Raw genomic sequence first — 14,571 nt, 5'->3', positions numbered from 1 at the left:
CCCAAAAAAAACCCCAAAACTCTCCACACTCTGCATATAAAAAATTAGCACAGGAGGAAGGAGACTGGGTTACAATGTCTCCCAACATGCACTTTTTACCTTGCTATAAGTTTTTATAGTTTTTTTGTTTGTTTTTAATATGGAGAAGCATTTAAATGTGGCATCCCCACCAGCATCTATTCTACTCCGTAACTCCGGGATTCTACCACCTTATTCTTCATGTATAGGACCAGGCCAGGGAAAGAAAAGAAGGGTTAAGTGAATCATTGTTATGTTCCTTCTCTGTGGGTCACAGCTTCTAGGTACAATTCATATGCACTTCTCAAGCCCACTTTGCAGCATGTATAAGACAAACAGGTTGTCTTGAATGTCTGCCACATGCATAGACTGCTGTTTTAAACACTTCCTAAACCAGGTTAGAAAGATTTATGGGAGTGTGCAAAGATACATTCCTGTGTGTTCACTATGCCACCTGGAATAAGGAAACCAAGCATTTATCCGGTCACACTGGGTGATCGTGCAAGTCAATCCTTCCAGGAATATCTAGGTTAGGGCTATATCTGTGTATCTCATCTTCTGACACTAGCATTGTGCTTCACAGTACAGACCTAAATCCAAGAGTTATGAAACAGCACAACTGAAGCTGCTCATGCAGTGCCAAAAATGTCTGCACTCAGTTATGCAATTTAAGAGGACGTTTATATAAAATGTTGCACAATTTGCATATTTTGTTCCAGTTGCAATATTTACAGATTGACAACATTTGGAATTTTTGCAAAGCCTGAGGGAAAGTAAAACAGGAGGCATGACTAGGAAGAACATGAGGAAGGAAAAGGGTGGAGGAAGGGATACAAAATTGGAAGAGAAAATATACACAATGGGTAATGGTATTTCTCTAGTCCTCTGTCTTAAGACACTGCCTACACATTTTCAAATTATCACCTTCAAGCTTCAGTGGGCTAGAGAAAAAAAGAAACATATCTGACATCCCAATCCTCAGCAGTAAGCTCCATTATGGTCAATAGGAGTTAGTCCCAGATAAATGTGCATAGGATTGCAGCCTGAGTACTGTATATTCAACTTCAAACCTCTTCATCCTATGCAAGATCTGGATCCATGGGCTGCAACCCAGCTGCTAGGTCAGGATGTTTCTACTGGCAGCCATAGAACAGCTTGCATTCACAGATCCATGCCTTCCACAGCTAACAGTGGAACTTAAGATATGCTGCATTAGGTTTCCTAGACCACACAAACTTGCTTTTGATCCACCATAAGGCATTTAGTCATACCAAGATGATATAAAAGTCAATCTCTGGTGGGAATGCACATAAGCAGACAGATTGTTTCCAGACACTTTCTTTAAAACTCAACAACAGGATGTCTTTTTGCAGCTTCACCAGCTAAGCACACCCCATTTTTGGTTGTCAAAACAAATGACCAATCAGGAGAGCAGTTTTCCCAGGTGATGGGACTGATCTCACTCACGCCAACAACTTTTTGTATGCATTGTTTTTAAGGATATTAGTTAGTATAGTTGCTTTTTAAACAGGGAAAGAATACTTTAATGTAATATCAGCACTGAAACTGCTGTCAGTTCACAGCAATTTAAAAACTCAAAGTCACTACTCCATCTCCTCAGTACAGATTAAAAAAAAGGTAGCTCTGGTCCAAGAAGCAAAAATAATTTGTTTCTATTCAGAGAGTTGAATGGGAGCTGAATGAAGAGTGGATTGTCTTGCTTTCCCCAAAATGCAATTCCCTCTCTTCAGCTGCTCTAACTGGTAGTGGCTTCCAACAAAGGGCACCAAGGCATCAGTCACAAGCTATTAGAATAATAGCAAAAGTTTTCACAACTAATTGGTCCTTAGTGCTCTGATGTATCCTACACTTTGTTTTTCAATCTTGAAATACAGATTTCTTCCCCATAAAAAGGAAATTACAAATTACAGGTTTGTAATGAACCCCCAGCAGGGTTTTTGTTTTTCAACTGAACAATAGTCTTGAGGCAGCAATTCCAAGCAGAGGAGCACCATGGGTAGAGGACGGATTCTTATTCCCTTCCCCACCTTTCTGTTGCTTTCCTCTCTGTGGGATTCTATAGGTCTACCTGCGTAATGAGGCTTCCCACTCATTGTTTTTCCTCACTTTCTGTATTGTCTGCTAGACATTCTCAGAGATTCTTGGAAGTCAATCCTTATTCCCCAGAAGTCATTTCTATGTTGTTGTTGTTTTGCCAGGAGGCTTCTCTATCATAACATAGGGGTTAGAAACGTTTAGGGAGTTTTAAATTGTAATTTAGTGTACTCCTGCCTATCAGAGCAGCAGCATTATGGGTTATAGCCTAAGGAGTGAACATGGAAATTAGGTGTTATTTTTGCAGTGTTATGCATGCAGGTGCAGAAGCCAATGCGTGCCAATGAGGTACTGAGAATTCTGTGTATAACATCTTGTGCAATGTGTTGTGCAAGCACAAAGTGAAGTCAGGATTCCATTTGGATTTCTGCGTGCAAGAACTTGGCACTATCACTTCTGTGTGTGCAAACTCCCGTATCCAAGGGAATCACAACTTGGTATACAACTTGTTCTAAGGAAACTGGATTTAGTCCAATTAACAGTTATAGGGACAAAATATGGAGAGCAATTACCTGATTGAAATACTGTTCCTCCAAAAATATACCATGGTAATTATCCAAGACTGAAATCACATGATACAAGAAACACAGGACTTCCTTCTGAGTAAACATGCACAGGATTGCACTGCAAGGCTATAGTCCTGTACACATTTAAATGGAACTAAATTCAATTGACTCTACTGGGTCTTGTAAGTAAACATGCCCTGGATTGGACTGTAGATTATGGGCTACATTTTAAAGTTAGATTCTGATTGGATTATTAATAGTAATGCTTCTTGGTCTTCAGAACATTTAACCATTACAAAGTAGTATAAATGAAAACATGCTAGACACAAGACAACAAAGCTTTACTAGTCATAACACACAAGTAACAAAAGTTCTTTTTTGTTGTTAATTTGCAAGTAGCAGAAAAAATGCGTATGTGTAGTTATAGCTAGTCCAGCTGTAGTTGCCACAGCTTCAGGGTTTGAAGTTATTCCTGGTTCTGGAAATTAGTTTCACTGGCCTTGGGTGCTGTCACTGTTAAGCTGTGGCATCAGCAGGGAATCCAGCTGGGCCACACAGCTACTCTGTCTCAGCAGGCCTCTGACTGATTATGCTATTCACCAAGGTGCTATAGGTGGAGCACTGATTTTAAGGGCCCAATCCGTTCCAACTTTCCAGTGTCAATGCAGCCATGCCAATGGGGCATGCACTCAATCCTACAATGGGGGCACAAACATGAAGAACATTCAAGGTAAGGGAGCATTTATTCCCTTACCTCGAGACTGCATCTGTGCTGGAAAGTTGGATAGGACTGGGCCCTAAGTCAATTGTAGTGCCCTGTATCTGTGGATCCCATATCTGTGGTTTTTGTTAACGGTGGATCAGATTTTTGGAGCCTTTCCATATACCCCCTGTGCACCCCCTCCAGAGGCAAGGGGAGCTGTGCTCCCATCACCTCTGGAGGGTCTTCTGAGCCCTGCAGAGGCCACATGCATCCACTCACAACCTCTGCGGGCCTCAGAACATCAGAGTTTTAAAAGTGTGACTTCTAGTTTTTATCATAAAACTGGAAGTGACATTTTCATTGCCTTATAAGGCATTCTGAGGCCCAGGGAAACTCCGAAGAGGCTCCCCTCACTTCCAGAGGGTGGTGGCATTCCTCCCATATCTGTGAATTCAGCTATCCATGGAGGGGTTCCATTCCAGAACCCCCCAATTCTATATTTGGGATCATTAGAAAAGGTATTGAGAACAAAAGAGCTAATATTATAATGCCGTTGTACAAATCAATGATAAGGCCACACCTGGAGTATTGTGTCCAGTTCTGGACGCCGCATCTCAAAAAAGACATAGTGGAAATTGAAAAGGTGCAAAAGAGAGTGACTAAGATGATTACTGGACTGGGGCACCTTCCTTATGAGGAAAGGCTACGGTGTTTGGGCCTCTTCAGCCTAGAAAAGAGATGCCTGAGGGGGGACATGATTGAGACATACAAAATTATGCATGGGAAGGATAAAGTGGATAGAGAGATGCTCTTTACACTCTCATATAACACCAGAACCAGGGGACATACACTAAAATTGAGTGTTGGGAAGGTTAGGACAGACAAAAGAAAATATTTCTGTACTCAGCGTGTGGTCGGTCTGTGGAACTCCTTGCCGCAGGATGTGGTGACGGCATCTGGCCTGGATGCCTTTAAAAAGGGATTGGACAAGTTTCTGGAGGAAAAATCCATTATGGGTTACAAGCCATGATGTGTATGCAACCTCTTGATTTTAGAAATGGGCTATGTCAGAATGCCAATGCAGGGAAGGGCACCAGGAGGCAGGTCTCTTGGTATCTGGTGTGCTCCCTGGGGCATTTGGTGGGCGGCTGTGAAATACAGGAAGCTGAACTAGATGGGCCTATGGCCTGATCCAGTGGGGTTGTTCTTATGTTCAGGTGACATTTTGAAAGGAAAGTGGAAAGGGTCATGACAAATGAAATAGAGAAAAAGCACACCCCATTTCCATCTTTCTCTTCAGCAGCCCATGGTGAATGAATGCAGGCTTAAAATGGAAACTACCAATTCCAATATAACTCTGGCACCAGCCATTTTAATTTAATACATTTTAAATTTAATTTTCATATACATTAGGAATTAAGACAGAAAATAAGCTATCCATCAGTACATTATTGCCTTAATGGGAAGAATTTTTTTTTTTTAAGCAGATGATGATTCTGCCAGCACAGCCTCAGAGGATGCACCTGGTTTTCCAATATATAAACAGGTAACAGGAGCAGGTAAGTGATTAGTTCTTAGCATTTAATTGGGGGGAAGATGAACAGGGACATCAGGTCTCTCCTCATGAACCCCAGTCCTTGGTCTTCTGGCTGTGCACATCCCCCCCCCCCGTCCAATAAAGTCAACACAATCAGAACACTGTAATACTTTTTTTAAATAAATTGTTGCAGTAAAGCATGAATACGGTTTGCATAGAGCTGGATCCCAAGGTTAGTCAGTCAATAGATTCAAAATGCAGAATCTGGCTTTTTAAAGTGTAGTATAGTTTTCACTGACCGCCAAGACTTTCTGTTCCATGCTCTCCTGTACAAATGCTTTTATTGTTCATAACTTTTCTCTTGCTGAAATACACAATGAACCTAATTCAGAAACCTGTGCATTTCCTGCTACCTTTTCAGGAAAAGAGACTACATATTTACTTTATTAATTTCCAAATAATTCATTTATTTTCAGTTACTTATTTTATTTTGTATTTTCAGACAATCAAATGTCCCTGGATGAAGCACAGAATCACTTTAGGGTTATTACAATTAACGATACAGGATCAGGAAAGCACTGGTGTGACAATGAAGTCAGAGCTCTAATAAATATATGGTCAGATGAGGAGATACAGCAAATGCTTGAAGGAGCAACACGAAATAAAGAAATATTTGAGGAGATTGCCAGAAGGCTAATGCAAGTTGGCATAGACAGAGACTGGAAGCAGTGTCGCACAAAGTACAAGAACTTAAAATATGAGTATCATGCACTGCAGAAAGAGAAGGATCAGCTTGACAATGCAAGGAGGAGGATGAGATTTTATGATGAAATTGACAACATTGTGAGAAGCCAGCCCTTAGGTATGCATTCTTGCAGAGACTGGAAAATTAACTTTGTATTAGGCACTAAAACCCTGTGAACAGAAACAGCAATGATTCAGAATAAGGTTCAAAATACATGAAATATTTGAGAGAAATATCATGGGAGAAAGGTAGTGGCTCTTGTAACTGTTCAAAGCTGCTAAACTGTGATCAGACAGCCAGGAATGGATCACATCCTCTGTTCCCCTTCTCTTTTCTTTATTACTGTAATAATAAAAAAGTACTCGTTCTGGAATGCCTCTTGTTTACAGCCTGAAGTAATGTTCCTGCAAACCTATCTGTCTATACCGTAATTAAAATACATCTTAACCACACCTAGTCACTTATTCTCTTTTTAAAGAGACAGTTACAGAAGTTATCGCTGACACAGTACCACTGAGTGTCAAGAGAAAGGCCTCTGAAGATGGTAAGAACATGTTGCAGTTGTTACATTAGGTTGAATAATTGACTGATAGAATCGAATTATAGAAGAGGAAATCCCTGATCCGCTCATCATCACCTTAGACATAGTGTAAGGAGAAATGTGCAATGGAACCTGCACAGAATCACTGTATGAATAAGTAAGGATGTTTCCAGAGGACAGTGTGCATAGATTGCCAAACCTGCCACTATGATGGGTAAGCTGTTCAACTAACATACCAACATGGGTTTGACACTGCCCTAGTCACTTTTATGTGGTGCAGATGAAAGAGCACACATCCCTGTGCTAGCAAGGATGGAGTGGTTGTCTACAGCTGTTATGCAGTAGTATGCCTACTTGTACACCGTTCTCTCTCTATTGGGGCCATGAAACTGTACAAGCAGCTCTTTCACATTTAATAGGGAGACACCAATCAGATGCAGAAAACTGACTTAATGATAATTACAGACTGACCAAGCAATATGCTTGGATTCTCACTAGAAAATGAAAACTCACTAGAAAACTCCTGCTTCCTGTTAAAATTCAGTTAGTTTCCTCTCTCTAGTTTGCAGGCTGGTTGCCTGCACATTCAGTTCTTCAGTTTAGCAAAAATGTCAAGGCAGAAGCACTCACGCTGCAAGCTACAAAACTCAAAAGGTATTGTTAACTGGTGCACAGGGGGAGCTATTTATATAGCAATTCCCCTGTATGCATGGTTTTCTTATCCATGGTGTGGGGGAGGCACAACAGAGGTCCTGCAGATATGGGGGCCCACTTGTATTTGTAAGTTGCCCTGATGGTCCCTTTAATGAGACCAAAAAGCAGCCTAGAAGTGGTTCAATTAAATTAAAGATTCAATGCATCAGTAAAGTCTTATTTTTACTGCACTGGGGTTATGAAAAAATCCCAGCACAATCTAGTCAATGCTAGGTACGTTTAGGCCCTGTTGAAATCACTGGAAAGTGATTACATGCTTAACTTTGATTGGAACTGGTCCCAGTTGCTGCCATCACAGGAAAAAAATTTTTGGTTCAGTTATAATCTTTTAAGGTTTAAACTTACAGTTATATTATCACAACATCTAATCATAAACCTAAGCAGCTTCATATTATGAAAGTCAGTGATCCTATCCCGTGAACGCCAGTATTTATACAAAGAAGCCAAAAGCACAAAAATATTTTTAATCTCCAACACCAGGTTCTATCCTAACTCTTTCTTTTGTGAATATAAGGCATTTCCATTTGCACAGGGTGGAAAAAAACCAATAATCATCAATCTCCTCATAAACTTGGGAGTTTTCCATGTTCCACTGATTAGCACTCTAAAGAGTTCCCTGACTTTTAAGAGTGGTTTTTCAGTGGAGGGGGGCATTGAGAACTATCAGACTGAGGAAGGGAAGTTTGCTTTCATGCTGGCTCCTTAGGATACAGTTCATTATCTCGAACACAGTGCAACAGAAGACAATTCAGAACTAAAGAGAACCAGTGTACAATGGATATTGGGGAGCTGACTTTGGGCAAAGCAGACATGGATTCAGTCCCCAATCAGTCACAAAACTTGCCTTGAATAGCTCACTGTCTTTCTCTCTCAAATTATACTACCTTACAAAGCCATTTTGAGGATAAAATGGGATCACGCTAAGCTCCTGAAGAGAAAAATGGGGTGCAATTGCGGCAGATCATTCAAACAAATAATCAGATAGAAATACTAGTTTCTTTTGGTTCCTACGTGAACTTGTCTCTTTACAAAGCTGTATTTTCTATGACTTAAGAAATGGCTTTTTCCTACAGATCCTACACCTGTTCAGTGCAAGAAGAGCACTCCTGAGAATGAAAGAGTCCAGTCACAAAGAAGTATAGCTGAGAGCATGCATACCGTAATTAAGAGCCAAAGAACGCTTCTAGAGAGATTTTACAAACAGGAAGAAATGCATGATATCAATAAAACACAACTGAATAACGTCCTCCCTGCAATACAACAGGTTAGTTTAATTTCTGTTTTGTTTGTTTATATCAAAGTTGTCTTACTATGCTCCTGCACATGATAAATCTCAGATCGCAGTAATGAAATGTCTCCTAGGTAGTAATCATTTATCCTCACTAGAACTATTTAATCTAGATTCATATGCCATGCCTCTCTTTTTCCTTTAGTTGTAATCAAGTTCATCTACTATAAGCTAATTATTAATAGAGAGAGGGGAAAAAACCATCATCAGTTATCCTGGGAAGCCATTTTATTGTTTAACAAACTTAGGGATTATCTTCACAGATAAAGAGGGCAAGAATTTTATTTCACCCTTACTTATTTCTAGGGAAGTGATCACCTTAATCTTGAAAAAACAGCAAAAAGTGCTGGCATGAGCTTGCACCAAGCAAAGGTCACCAAAAATGCATTTGAGAAAGAGAGCTCTGGTCCGTGAAAGCTTATCAACACAGTAACTTTGTGGCCTTTGTTGGTTTTACACTTAATTATGTAGCCTATCAAAACAAAACTGCTTTCTTCTGTGAGTTCCTAACATTTCAAATACTCGAATTTTAAAAAACCATTGCATGTCTCAGATGTGCAATATTCCAACTCCTTTCAATCTTAAATATTCCTATTTGGAAGGACTTACTTCCAAGGAATTGTGGTTAGGATCAAGCTGTCAGAATAATTTACTCAAACAACTTTGCCAGTGCAAACACCATTAAAATGAACAGGTGCCAGTCCAGCAGGGTAGCTTGAGAAGTGAGGTGCTGTCACCTCTATTCTATTAAAATTGGTAACAAAAACTATCAGAAGTTCATGATCAGAAATGCACCTTTAAATGTTCTAATAAATATTCAGTAAAATCCTTTAAACAAATGGCTTTTGCCTCATTATGACATCTCCAAGACCTATCAAATACTGGAGAATAAAGTAAAAATACTCAGTCATGCTCTACATATGTCCTTTTGGGAATGAGGATATGCAGTTGTTTTATCATATCTGACTCTGATCTAACCCTGGTTGCCTACACAAAGATGCTACATGCCACAACTGGCTCCAGATAGTGATGTGCATCCCCTGGCATATCAATATATGTATTCATTAGGTGCAATGCAGCCTGGACTGGTTTATGGCAGCCTCCCTTGCTAGGTTGTGAAGTGTAGTACTTTGCTTAGAGGCTATAGTGATTGACATTCTGGGAGCTCTGATAAACACAATCCTTGACAATCTAACCCAAAACGTTTCCCCTTAGCTTGCAAATTCTGTAATTCAAAGTACTAAAGTGCAACTAGAAAGTAGCTTCTCTCATGTATTGCCTTTCATCTTTAGTAGGTTTAATCCACTGCAGTTCTTTAGATATCTACACTCCTGAACAGTCTGAGGGCCCAATTCAACTTTCCAGGACCAATGCAGACCTGCGATAAGGGAACAAACATACCCCCTACCCCCACACAGGATGCAGCACACACCCCACTGGCATGGCTGCATAAACTAGGCATATGAAACCACCCTTGTCTGGAAGCATTTCATTGAATCATATTCATCAACAGAATATGTTTTCAAATAAAACACTTTAAAGATTTATTATAATGAAAGTTATATCTCAAACTTTAAATCACTGCTTTGGTTGATAATGTATAGAAATACAGTAAACATTTTCTCCCAGCTCTCCAAACTGAGATATAATCTTTTTCCGTTTTGAAGATGCTTTCTAACTCCTTAATTAACAACAAAAACTTTGGTCCTTAATCTTTGACTAGATATCTGCTGATCTTATCTTTAAGGAAGCCTTATCAAAGCCTTTAAAAAAAATCACACACATTCCATGCAAATAAGTTCTAATGGTTTAGCTTTATTTATATTATCAACAGCTGCAAGAACAACTAGTCACTTACAGGCAGTAAGTAGTTTCTATGGTTGTTGCAAGACCAATGATTTTCAGAAGAAATGCCATGCACAGAATAAGATTATTGCATCAGATGAGTTTTAAACTATCATAAAGTTTATCCAAGGACCTCAGGGCAATATGCACAGTTTTTCAACCCACCAGTCCCCCCCCCCAAAAAAAATTTTTATCCATACAACAACCCCATGAGGTAGGTTAGGTTAGGTTAGGCCAAGACCACCCACAGAGCAGGGATTTAAACCCAGATCTCCCTGGGGAGACCCCAGATCTTTCTGCGGAGAGCCCCACAGATGCATCCACAAGGCTCCCCGAGTCTCAGAATGTCTAAAAATAATGCTCAGTTCACTACTATATCACACTGACTGTTTGTAGGCAAAGGTACAGTGACAGTTACCATAGTGCAGGCCATGTACAAAAAAATGCTAATGATATGTCAACACATTTAATGGACCACTTCACCCACTGTCCAGTTTCATCATGAATAATTGCTGGTTAACTTATGTGAAGAAATGATAGGGCAATGCATTTGGGGTAAGTGCTGCCCTGGCTATGTATAACCCAGGTATGTATGTTGTGAGAAGTAGTGTTTCTTTCTGTCAAACTTGAAGTCACGGACATGACAGGAACCCAAAGCCCAATCCTATCCAACTTTCCATCACTGATGCACCCATATTAAAAGGACATATGCTGCATTCCGTGTCTGGAGGGCACACACAGAGGTCTCCTCAAGGTAAGGGAGTCTTTCTTCCCTTACCTTAGGACTGTACTGTGGCAGCATTGACACTGGAAAGTTGGTTAGGATTAGGCTTTGGGTTCCTGTCATGTCCGTGACTTCAAGTTTGACAGAAAGAAACACTACTTCTCACAACTAGCAATACATTGTTTTCATTTCTGTGATGTGCTCAAACATGTAACTTCTAGTGATGCCATTTAACTTGCAGTCAGGTTTTAATGAACTTTTACTTGGCTAGCAGAGAAAGTATCATCATCAGCACCTTTGATTTATCTAGTTTTTCAAAAAGGAACCAAACAGATTTTAAAACTTTTTCAGTCTTTGCACAAAAATAGGACAACCTGTGATCTATTCCAGTGGTTCCCAAAGTCCTACTTAGCCTTTGGGACCAAGTCTTTTCAGACAAGGGGCAACAGCAGCAACACGATTCCCAGGATCACGCCGCTGCTGGGGATAGAAGGGGGCCAGTGCCGGCCCCCTGGGGTTGCAGAAAGCCCCACAGACGCCTCTACAAGAATCTCCAAGACTCGGAATGACTCAGTGCTCAGAACCTACTTCTGGTTTACAATCTTGAAACCGGAAGCTAGTTCCAAGAGCTATTTTTAGACATTCTGAGGCTTGAGGAGCCCTGTGGAGGAGTCCACAGGGCTCCCTGTAGTTCCCAGAGCTCAGCAGTGGCTTAAACCACTTCTGTCCAACATTGCATATACGCAACAGGGATTAAATGTGTACACCTGTGGACTGGGCAGCAATGGCTTATGTAAGTACAGGGCCAGCCTAGTTATAAATGGATTTTTTATACATGGGTTTGACTCAACACGAATGGACACAGCAAATGAGAAGGAATGAGCTGATCCCTGCAGAAGGGAAAAAATGCAGAAGGGAAAAAATGCAGAAGGGAATTTTAAACCCCTTTAAAATCAGTTTAAAAAACTGAACAGTCCTTTAACAATAGCCTCCTTAATGAGAGAGAGGGCAGCTGGCTGACCATCAATCCTTCTCTCTCCAGGTGACCCCTCCCTTCCCCCTGAGCATGTGAAAGAAAGGTGATCACTTTGCATTGGTGAAGGGAGGGGCTGACTGAAGTGCCTTTCTAAGTTCTTGGAGGAGGACTGATTGATGGATAGTCTTCTTAATGACTCTTATCTTACATCACAAAGGTAAGCAAGGCTGTTTGTAAATCACAGGAGCAAGGGGAGTTTGTTTTTTAAATTGATTTGCTCTAGTGCAAATCAATCTAGTGCAATTGATCTAGATTGATCAATCAATCAATCTAGTGCAAATCTTGGAACCCACAAATGAGGCTCAAACTGTAAACCCCCCTTCTGTCATTCCTCATCCCTTAAGGGGCCAGGGCCAAGTGCTTTCCTGTTTAGTGGGTCACAACTCACCAGTGTGGGGCCACAGGTCTATTCCATTAACTTCAAAAAGAAACCAAGTAATTATTTAGTTCCCAGTCCAGAGAAAATTAAGTATAGCTAAATTCTGTAGAAGTCAACTGAACACACTCCATTGATCTCAACAAAGCTTTGGAGCAACTAACTTTATCTGGATCAGTCATTGTTCCTGTACAGGGACTAATTCTCCATACCCTTCTGAATCTGATTTGCGATTCCTCAGGAAAAATGTCAAGCATCAATAGTGGCCGTTTCCACTTTAAATTAATTCAGATCAATATTTTAAAATATTAATGTAGCCAAATATTATCATGTGAAAACAGAGTCAAAGTTGTAGCATCTTTCCAAAACCGCATGAAAAAACTGGAAGTAGCAACATTATATAAGTGAGGTCAGATGAGAAAACTATTTCTCTTACCGAACAAAGCAACAAATTTTGTGAAAGTATGAGAAATCTTATTGTCCTGGATAGAGCTGTAGTTATATATCCCTAGCAGTGTTATGACAACAAACAAAAAGGCCAAGATATAACAGAGAACTAAATATAACAGAGAACCAATAACTACTAATTTTTTCTTCCAACAGTGATTTAAATAAAATGCATAAGTGTTGGAACATCCTTCCTATAAAAGATCTATTCCAGTGTAATTTTAGCGCAGTGAACCACTGCCAAAATTGTTCCAATTGGAGACAACAGAATGTTTTCAGAAACTCCAAAAGTACATAGTGTGTGAGACAGTTCATTCTTGCCAATTTTTTTTCCTCAAAATGGAGTGCTTTTTGGGAAAAAATTAACAAGCACAATAGTTGTCCAAGACTGGATGTTGCAGAGTTGTCTAGGTCAAGGACTCACATGACGCTTTCACTTTATTGATCAATGTACATCAAGTGCCTGGAGCAAGATATTAGTAACATGGTTCAGGCTTCTTTTCTTTATTGGGCATCCTAGTTTTGTGACAGGTTTTATAACTATACAGACTCTGTTAATGTTTGCAGATAGTAGAACAAGCTTCTGTTCACTCTCTTTATGACCAACATTTCTAGAGCCATGTTAAAATCTAGTCCTCGTGGTAGCTCAAAAAGAGCAAACTTTTCTTTTAAGGATAAATTATAAAATATATCTTCCAGTACAAATGGTCCTAGCAACAGGATTTTAAGTCTTTAGATGTTTATTTACTGAGCAGATGACACCGAACACAAGATCCAGTACACATAGAGCAAGAGGCCATGATGGTTTCCCCTACCTAATAAAGTACATTTTCCACCCATTGCAACAGATGGGTTTTGGCACCTGTGTACAAGAAGCATGAATTTAATTAAAGAATTCATCAGCACCCTTCCAATAGGACAAAAAGTAATCTGGAGATACTTTTAGTTTGTGTCATGATGTATATGGCTAAAACCATGTGACATTTTGCATAGCAACTGCGACTCCAAAGTGAACCAGGAACAGAGAACAGTGCCCAGACCAACTGGTTGCAGGGAGCAGAATCAGTGCCCCTCTTCTGGGTACAAGTTGGACCTCAGTGTCTATGTAAGATTCATTCCCAGAACCCCCGCGGATACTGAACCCACAGATACAGAGCCACAGGTGGGCCGACAGAGGACCTCTGGACATGACCAGAATTGCCTTCCAGTTGCATATGGAGATGTTATGAGGTGTGGAGAGGCAGGGTACAGTGTCCCCACACCACAGAAGGTCTCTAAGAGACACTTCTGGCTCCTTGGCAAACCTGGAAATGTATCTCAGAAGCCTCTAGGAGGCCTTCTGAGGAGCGAGCTTCAGAAGACCTCTGGATGCGATTGGAAAGCACTTCCAATCGCATCCAGAGGTCTTCTGTGGGCCCTCCAGATGCAGGTTCAGAACACACGGTGGGTCAAATTCACAGCTTCCAAACCCATAGATAAGGAGGACCCACTGTACTCTTCCTACTGTAAGACCACCTACCTGCTGTTTCATATGCGATTGAGGGGTTTACATGTCTGGATTGGTTCTTAAACAAAGGCCTTTGGTGTGAAAAGTCGAAATGTGAGATTTTAAAAGCAGTCCCTAGCATCATGTCAGATTGTCTATTTTATGTTTTGGGGCACACTGCTAAACAAAAGCTACAGTCATATTACACACTTACCTGGGAGTAAGTCACCCTGAAAGGAGCAAGGCTGAATAAATAGTCATAGGATTAGGCTGTAAATTTCACTGGTTCAGCCAGAAGTCCTCTGATGTAAACTGAACACTGGGAGGAGATGATTTGAAGTCATCCGTTTTGGATACAGCCCAATAAAATAATGTCAATCGTATTTTAGGTATCAAGGGATGTTTCTGTACAAAATGGCATAGGTTTCCAATCACATAACTTAGGAGAAGCAAAAGAGGATCTGTTACATGAAAACTGGAGAAAGCCCTA

The 14,571-nt window shown here is 40.4% G+C and overlaps 1 protein-coding gene across 1 annotated transcript in view; it reads left to right on the top strand.

The window, feature by feature from the left end:
- The window catches only part of PAICS (phosphoribosylaminoimidazole carboxylase and phosphoribosylaminoimidazolesuccinocarboxamide synthase), a 50,656-nt gene that overhangs the window by 15,043 nt on the left and 21,042 nt on the right, over positions 1-14,571 (top strand). Inside the window, exons 6-10 of the mRNA XM_066632909.1 lie at positions 4,830-4,901; positions 5,382-5,741; positions 6,103-6,168; positions 7,953-8,143; positions 13,589-13,700. Of these exons, the coding sequence (XP_066489006.1) occupies positions 4,830-4,901; positions 5,382-5,741; positions 6,103-6,168; positions 7,953-8,143; positions 13,589-13,700 (801 nt within the window). The remainder of the gene's footprint in view (positions 1-4,829; positions 4,902-5,381; positions 5,742-6,102; positions 6,169-7,952; positions 8,144-13,588; positions 13,701-14,571) is intronic.

The sequence above is a fragment of the Tiliqua scincoides genome, chromosome 6, assembly GCF_035046505.1.
Source record: "Tiliqua scincoides isolate rTilSci1 chromosome 6, rTilSci1.hap2, whole genome shotgun sequence".
NCBI classification, from domain to species: Eukaryota; Metazoa; Chordata; class Lepidosauria; order Squamata; family Scincidae; genus Tiliqua; species Tiliqua scincoides.
The sequence above is the reverse complement of the archived record's forward strand: the minus strand, read 5'-3'. Positions and strand labels throughout refer to the sequence as shown.